Below are 8,810 nucleotides of genomic sequence, written 5' to 3'. Positions count from 1 at the left end.
CGTACTTGAACTAGAGAAAACAGGAGAGAGATAAATATGACGATGGGAGCTTCCATGTGGCCGGCTGAACCAAACCTAGATCTGCCTACAGGAACACTCTGTCGTGTGCAGCATTTGGCTATAATTGGATCGCACAGGACAAGTGAAGAGGCGCCCCATGGGGCGCCCCAACCACTAGTTGACATAATCTTGATTGGGGCTAAACCGTCCCACAGCTAAAGTAGTATATTGACATAATTTTGATTGGGGTTAAACTGTAATTCCGTTTATTTAAATCATGCATCTGACCGTACCATTGGAAAGGTACGACCATGTGCTATAACTTTTATTTTGGGCCCGATTTGAATTTAAACACTAATTAATTAAGAGCAGTTTCGAATTTGAGCAGCGATGATTAATAGTAGTTTCGAACTTTGTGGGGAATATTAATTCCAATGTATCTAGACATCCTTTTATGTCAATATAATACGGCAAATACTATACATCGCCCGTTAGTGGTGGGGAATACCCGCTAACGGGGCTACTTTGGCCGCGGCGCATTAGTGAGTTTTTTTTTGTTTTTTATGGTTCTTCGATTTTGGTTAGTTTTTTTCTTCTGTTTCTTCTTTTTCTGATTGATTTTAAAAAATAAAAAATTGAACTTTTTAAAAATATATATTTTATCTTTTGAAAGAAAAAAAATAAAAAATCTTTTTCAAACTTTTTCTGAAAAATTAATTTTGAGCAAATTTTTTTGATTCGAGCAAATTTAAAAGTTGTGAAAATTTTCAATCTGAGCAAATTTCAAATTAGAGTAAATTTCAAATCAGAGAAAATTTTAAATCTGAGCGATTTTCGAATCTGAATTTCGATGCGTGCGTTCCGTCCGTACGTGCGAAGACGGAACAAAGATTCCCTCTTGTTCCCGCACTACGAAATAGAAGAACTAAATGGGCCAAGCCCAACTGGAGCAGCCGTGCTTGCGATACATATAAAGGCACGCCGAGGGTCGCATATGTGCTCCCTAGGAATACCAGTAGGGAGTAACCGAACATTACAAATTTGCTGGCTGCAAAAAACAACTCGTCGGGCTAGACATCCAGGGTTGGGCTCCAATCCAGGTCAATCCGTACCTCCCAGGGATTAAGATCAAGTACAATAAGTCCTAGTCAGCTAGCTATAAGGATTAAAATAGTATATTATTGCTTAGTTGGAGTAGAGAGAGGAGAAGAGAGAAGGAGAGCGGGCTCTTATGCAAGAGTCAGCTCTAGCACGTGCTCCTATGCACTTTGGGAGAGTAAAAGGTGGACCATACATTGATAAAGTACTACATTTTTATAGCTCACTATTGTATATGTTAACTCTAAATTGACTATAGATGATATGGTATTTAGCTTATAGCCAGTTGTTGGCTACACTATTGGAATTGCTCTAAATGACCAAGGACATGACGTAGGGGAAACTTTTGGCCAGCCATGAGGCCGACGTCTCCTTAATAATTTCTTCACCCATCGTGTCTTCCTATGTACCGTAGGATGCACGGGAAAGGGAGGAGCGGCAACAACGGTTGCATCATCGACACGGTCTGGACGTTGAAGATGAAGTGATCTTAAAGATGTCATTATAATTTTCGTTTTTGTTGAGATGCTTCGTACTAGTCGATGGTTTTTTCTTAATATTTGATGGTAGGGTTTTATTCAAAAAAAAAAACACAGTAGCAAGCAAGACGAGGAAAAAACATGGCAAGTCATTAGTGACGCAAGATAACATTGATTGATGACGTAACATGGCATGTGTGTAGTTCGGATCGATGAGCATATTGACAAGCTAGGCCTCCTCAGATCGATGGATCGATCGGTAGTATCCAGCTGAGGACGACGCGTACGACAATGACACGGCCACATGGGATTAGACGGACGGACCACATATATTGCCCTTGTTTGTACCAGATCTCTATCAACGTGGAGTTGTTTTTCTACCGCTGCGTACAAGTGGCAAGTTTAACAATGGTTGCCACACTCCATAAAAAGGCGTGGAGGAAAAATCAAGACAGTGACGTGAACCTTGCACAAAGTGGCACTTCGCTTTCATAAAGACTAAATACCCAACTATAATTGCTATAGTTATACAACTTGAAGAAAACCATTTATGTTTAGTACTACTAGTACTTGCATGCTCCCAACCTGTGGGGCACTGTATAGTGGATGTGATTATCAACGCTGGAGAGGCTCAGATCGTGCAGGATGGAGCTGTCTTGCCTAGCTCGCTGCTTAGTGCTTACTTTTTTTTTTCAACAAGTAGGTATAGCTGCTTACTTTAGCTTGACTTGTGTGGATTGTTTTTTTGAAACGAGACTTGTGTGGATTGTTAGCGGTCTGTTGGCGTGACACGTAAATATTTGGCCTTTATTGGAAAACAAAGTTAGTGTTTATCTCCGTTACTGCTTTGCAAATGGCCATATACTACACCAGTAGGGCAGTAGTGTATTAGAAGAAGATGATGTCTCTTTCATTGTTGGAAAATATTGTCGAGAAAGGACGACACGACTATTATTTAGACGTTGATCTCAAGTTTGAACATTCAGCCTACTTTCCTCCTACTAGGAAGCAGGACAGAGGTTTTCTGAAGTATTCAATAAAAAAAATATGTTTTAGTCACGACACTCCTTTTATTTAGCCTAACATCCAGTGAAATACAAATACTACTAGGAGCTACCCCTTGTTGAGGATTGCAAGTACCCTCTATGTTGAGGTTGCAATAGCACACGTACGGTGATCCTTGTTCCCAAAGGGTTGCAGAGGTCTTCCGGGTTAGAGCCGACACTCGAGACGTGTGCATAATAGGAAGTTGCTAGGCCTTTTGGTACCGCGCAAACACGTAACGACGGAGAGGTCCCCAATTGAAACCATGGCAACGATAGATCTGCATCACCTCCTAGTTGAAGGCGTTGTCTTTGTGTTGATGGCTTGTCATTGATTGGTGGATCCGACACACTCTTAAAAAATATTGTCCTACCATTTAGCGTACTCTCAAAAAGAAAATCTTGTCAAGTTGGACTCAGGCTATCAGCGTAGGTGTGTACTCACTTCTTAACGGGGTTTGTTGTGGATGATGCCGACTTGGTCCTAGGATTTTTCTGCCATGTGCTAAAGTAGTAAAGTGCCTCGAGCTTTGTTGGCTATTTCATGTATTCTAGTTTTTAGAGAATTTTTAAAACACTCCCTTTATAAGGTGTTTTGCTCTCGTTACCTCACCGATAAAATTATGGTTGTAGGTGGTGGACGGATAAATCTTCAACACACTTTTATGGACGGAGGGAGTACTTCTCCGATGTTCGATAAAATTATGGTTGTAAGTGGTGGATGGATGAATCTTGGATGCACTTTTATGCACGAAGGGAGTACAAAGTTTTATTTTCTCATTTTCGGCCACATACAATTGTATCTTTTTTTTGTGAAAGTTTGCATGATTAAATATCAAGGCAATATGTATACGCCTAGTTTTTTTTTTCTGAAATTTTGAAATACGACTTTTGAGAAGCATGGAAATTTAGATTCATGTGTAGCATGTCTACCATGATATTTTCGGGGAGGTGACACCTTTTAAACAAAAAAACAATGTGTTGTATGTAGGCTGCCGGAGTGCTAGTTTTATATATGACCTCTATTGTTAGTTGGCTGAACGAACGCACGCACGCAGCAGACAAGACCCGGACCTGCTTCCAGTACCAAAGGGATTTGGGATAATATCCTTCCGTATCTTTGCCATCCAATTATGCCAAGACTGAGCGGCGAATCCTCTCTCCAAGATTCCTCGTCTCCTTCCCTTCCGGTGACAAAGATCCCCCTCCCGCCGCCGCCGCTCCCGCCAATCTTGTCTCCCAACCCATAAGTAGTGGCGGACTAAACAAGTCGAATTTCCCTTCGCGGAGCAACCCAAGATTTCTTCTTGCACAGCCTCGATTTGGTTGCTTCTGCTCTGCTGCCCCCGATTCCCAGAGAGAGGGAGAAAAAGAGGCAGTTGATAGCTAGGGATGGGGGTACCCAGCGACGAGGTGGTCCAAATCCAGCACCCAGACGCCGCCGACGACCCGACCGTCGTCACCGTCAGCTGCTCCGACAAGACGGGCCTTGGATGCGACCTCTGCCGGGTCGTCCTCCTATTCGGCCTCAACATCCTCAAGGGAGGTCTGTCTGTCACTCCTCCACCAACGCTCTCAAGATTCCATGTTTTTTTGCTTATGAACTGAAAAAAAATGGTGTGTGTTATGGGTGTGACAGACATGAGCACGGACGGGAGGTGGTGCTACATCGTGCTGTGGGTGGTGCCGAGGCGGCGGGGGAGGGGGCCCATGGCGTGGGACCTCCTCAAGGAGAGGCTCGTCGAGCTCTGCCCCGCTGCCGCGTCCTTCGGCTTCGACAGCTCCTACCTCGAACCAGATGATCTCGCCCCCGCCGCGCCACAGGTCTTCCTGCTCAAGTTCTGCTGCTTCGACAGGATGGGCCTCTTGCATGGTATAGTAGATTTCAGCTCCCCACTTCATATCTTTGACTCGAATTAGCTATATTGTTGTTAATTAATGTTAGCTCGATATCGCCGCAGCTACGAGGCGCTCAATCTGATGTCGATGCCGTTTTACAAGAAAGTAATACGGCACTAGTGTGTACTATCAGTGGAAAGCATGTGTTTACCTGCCTCACTTATCTGATCAGACAACCAACCTACCTGATTACAATGACCAATGACTGAATTCATTTCTCGAGTTAGACAGAATTCATGTTTATATTCTGTAGTCATTATGCCTTCCTGTTATTCAGTTTCATCTTGCACTTATGTTGTTTGGTTCAATAACACCTTCCAACCCTGGTACTTTGTTCGAAAATATTAGTGAACTTAGGATGCCTAGTCATAAAATGGAGGTTTAGATGGACATGTTATAGAAATATATTATTTTTGTCAAAGGGTACAGAAGGATTTAACCGTGTTAAAAATATCTGATCCAGACTTTTGCTGGGAATTCTTTGTTCTGCAGACGTGACACGTGTGTTGTGCGAGATGGAACTCACAATTAGAAGGGTGAAGGTCTCCACCACACCCGATGGCAGAGTGATGGATCTTTTCTTCATCACAGATGCTAGGTCAGTTTCTAATCCTGATACATCATTTTTGTGTGTTGATTTTAACTAACTGCTGCTTAAACAGTGTTTCTGTTTCACAAGTGGTATATGAAAAACTATCCTTCTGATATTATGATGAGAATATATGATCCTCTAAACTGGTCACTACTATTCTGGGGCAGTATGACGCTGTTCAGTCATGTTTCTATAATGTAATCAGACTATCTTCAGTTGTGTAATCATGTTTAGTAAGGTCTATACTCTAAACTGGTCAACTACTATTCAGTATACCATTTAAAATATTCCCTACGTCCCACCAGTATTGTCTCAACTTTATCAAAATTTAGATGTATCTAGACACTATCTAGTAGGTAGATCCATCCAAATTTTAACAAAGTTGAGACAATTTTGGTGGGACGGAGGGAGTATAAGAGTTGTGTGGTTTATATCTTGTCAGTTCCATATTTTGAAATTTATGAGTTGTGTGGTTTGTGTTTAGTAAGGTCCATCATTTTCAACATAAGCATGATATTCCTTTGTGAAGGTAGATGAATGGATACCTCATGCATACTTGTGCAAATGTTTTCAGGGAACTACTGCACACAAAGAACAGAAGGGAAGAAGCTTACGAAAGACTTCAGGGTGTGTTGGGTGACTCGGTGACAAGCTGTGAGATTGATTCTGCAACAGAAGACATGTCTTGTTGCATCCAAGCTTCCGCTTTGCTGTCGCCACATGTCCTCGAACAGATGTTTGACATAGATCTAATAGAGGGGCAATTGAGCCACTCAAGGTCCAACAGTTGCCTGTCGGTCACAATGGACAATTCCCTCAGCCCCGTACACACCCTTATTCAGATCCAGTGTGTTGACCATAAGGGCCTCGTATATGACATCATGAGAACATTAAAGGACTGCAGCATCCAGGTAACAACAGTAGAACCTAAAATACATCACATATTTTCTCTATTCTTTCGGATATATAGTGACTAGGGAAACCTGTTTCCTATCAGATTTCCTATGGCCGATTCTACGCGGGCCAGAAGGGCAGGTGCGAGTTAGATCTGTTTGCGGTGCAATCAGACGGGAAGAAGATCCTCGATCAGCAGAAACAGAGGACGCTGTGCTCTCGCCTAAGGATGGAGCTCCTGTGCCCACTCCGCGTGGCACTAGTGGACCGTGGCCCTGACATGGAGCTACTGGTGGCAAACCCGGTTGAAGTGTCCGGGAAGGGCAGACCACTGGTGTTCTATGACATAACCCTGGCTCTCAAAAATCTTCACAAGCGGATCTTCCTGGTATGCAGTCAATTGCCTATCCATACTCGTATCTAACAGCTACAAACTAGTACCTAACATAACAAGAGATGTATCCTTGAGATAACAATGATTATATGGTTGCAGGCCGAGATTGGGAGGCATGTGGTGGATGACAGGGAGTGGGAGGTGTACCGGGTGCACCTGGGCGAGCACGATCACGAGCTCTCGTGCTCGGCGCGGAGCAAGATTGTTGATGGCGTCATGAACATGCTGATGGGTTGGGACTGATTTCACAACCTGTACACTTCTTAACATAATGCAAAATACCAGCGTTTTTGTGTGTAAAGCACCATCGACTCAGTGTACAGAGAGATGTCGATGGCTGCTGCTGTAATTAAGTTGTTTCTCACTGGCTAGTTAGGTCAGATCAGGTCACGGACTTGAGTCTGAAACAGTAGTAGTGTATTTGTGCCTAACTGATAGACGACCACAGCAGGGCAAATTAAGAAAGTGTTGCCATTTAGATTGACAGTATTATTTTTGCTTTGCTTATTAATTTATTCTGTGTTTTGGACCTGCAACAACTTTTATTTTGTTGTTCACAAAAGGGGAACTTGAAAACGAATACTAAAATCTTCTGCGCTTAACAGCTCAGCAGCTACTGTAGCGCTATCTCAATTAAGTCGGACGGTTTCACATCTTCAGAAAGGCAAATGTTAGGCTATGTTGTGATCAACAGGTGAACCTAAAAAATCTAGAGCAAGCCCTTGAGGATTCAAGGTAGAGAATTGTAATATCCCAGATTTAGAGGCAATAAAATGAGAGAACACCAAAGTGTGCACTGCATTCATGCGTAGAAAATCCGGAGAATTTCCGCGCTTTCAAATAAAACTTACCACAGTAACTGAAGTTTACTTGACTTGCTGGAATTGAAGTTGATCATCAAGTCAAGCGCTATAAACTTCACTGTGATCTTTGCTAAAACCTATTTTGGGTCGACATAATTTGATCCATAGGTTGGATCGAAAGGAACTAGAATTATTACACAACACTTTAAGTGAGGATCAAACACCAAATCCTATAAAGGATCATAACATGGTATTCCTTACAACAACAAATTCTTTAAGAATCAAACCCTAACTTAATAACACTTAAAAGTTAGCAACTACCTTTATGTGTAAGTTAATTCACTTATAAATAAGGTAAACCATAGGGTCTAAATTGAATAAAAGCCACACATTCTTATTTAAGTCATAACTTATTCAATATATGGAGTATCATAAAACTAAATCCGTTTACATTACGAATTATAGTCCAAACTATTTGTATAAAATTAACTATGAGTATTTTGAAACTCATATGATCATGCTTTGTGAAATCAAACACCAACTATCCAAAAGTGAGGAATAACCCTCAACCTTGACCTTTTGACCAATATTATAATATAAACAATTAAATATGATATAGTGACTCATCAACAATAATAAAACCATCCACAAGATATTTAGTAACAAATGTCACTTGGCTATCCAAACATAAAGCATATGAGAGGATAATCTCTATGCCACCTAGGATGAAAATATCTACATGACTTGCATCCCAAGCTTTGCCACCTCATGCCCAAGGGATTGCTATGAATAAGGGCATGCCAACCAAGCACCTTACTCATCTAACCAACACAAGAGTCACCACCTATGTGTCATGATACAAGAGCTTTCCCAAGCCTATAAATAGAGCCACACCCTTCATCCATATGATCACCTTGTAGAATGATACAAGGAAGCAAACACATAGAGCCACTCCATGTGAATTAGCTAGGATCAAGATGAAGAAGCTAGGAGGTGGAGGCATACCACAAGATGCAGGTTAATCAGATTTCCTGAAGAACAAGCTACATAAGTTACCAAGGTAGAATTCCTAGGTAGACCATATTTTTAGAGGATCATATCATCATCTCTTAAGTAGGACCTTAGGCTATTCCAAGATATTGAGAAGTGAGAGAAGATATAATATTAACCATAGCCATGTCCATACAAGAATACTAGAATAGTACTAAACTTAGTTGTTCAAGACAACATTTGATCTTGGAGGTGACAACCCTATTCCAATAGCAATACCTTAGGAAACCAATTCCATAATCATCACAATTTGGTATTAATTATAAACCCTAGGAATCTAGGATGAGTGTGATGAGAGGAATATTAAAGAGGGATTAGTGAGGAATGAGTGGACCTTGTTTAATGCATGATTATACCTTGTAGATAGAAATGATAAGTTAAACCATGTGATTACTAGATCTCATCTATCATATAAAATAAGAAGTATATCACTAGTAGTTAACCCCAGACCAATCCTCGTGCATTGTATGGAGGAGTAACCCTAGCTAGCCAATAAAACATAATCAAAGCTCATGCTTATACCCAATTCTACCTTGTGTATCCCATGGGTAATCCCAA

At 41.4% G+C, this 8,810-nt stretch overlaps 1 protein-coding gene across 1 annotated transcript; it reads left to right on the top strand.

Annotated features, from left to right (window-relative positions):
- Nucleotides 1–3,653: 3,653 nt before the first annotated feature.
- On the top strand, nt 3,654–6,877 carry LOC127297334 (ACT domain-containing protein ACR10). Its single transcript, XM_051327629.2, has 6 exons — nt 3,654–4,166; nt 4,260–4,493; nt 5,012–5,117; nt 5,686–6,022; nt 6,109–6,393; nt 6,499–6,877. The coding sequence occupies exons 1-6, from the start codon at nt 4,013–4,015 to the stop codon at nt 6,640–6,642; spliced, it is 1,260 nt and encodes a 419-aa protein (XP_051183589.1). The 5' UTR covers nt 3,654–4,012; the 3' UTR covers nt 6,643–6,877.
- Nucleotides 6,878–8,810: the final 1,933 nt, after the last annotated feature.

This window comes from Lolium perenne, chromosome 4, assembly GCF_019359855.2.
Source record: "Lolium perenne isolate Kyuss_39 chromosome 4, Kyuss_2.0, whole genome shotgun sequence".
In the NCBI taxonomy this organism is placed as follows: domain Eukaryota; kingdom Viridiplantae; phylum Streptophyta; class Magnoliopsida; order Poales; family Poaceae; genus Lolium; species Lolium perenne.
Note: the sequence above shows the minus strand (reverse complement) of the source record. Positions and strands in the feature narration are given on the sequence as shown.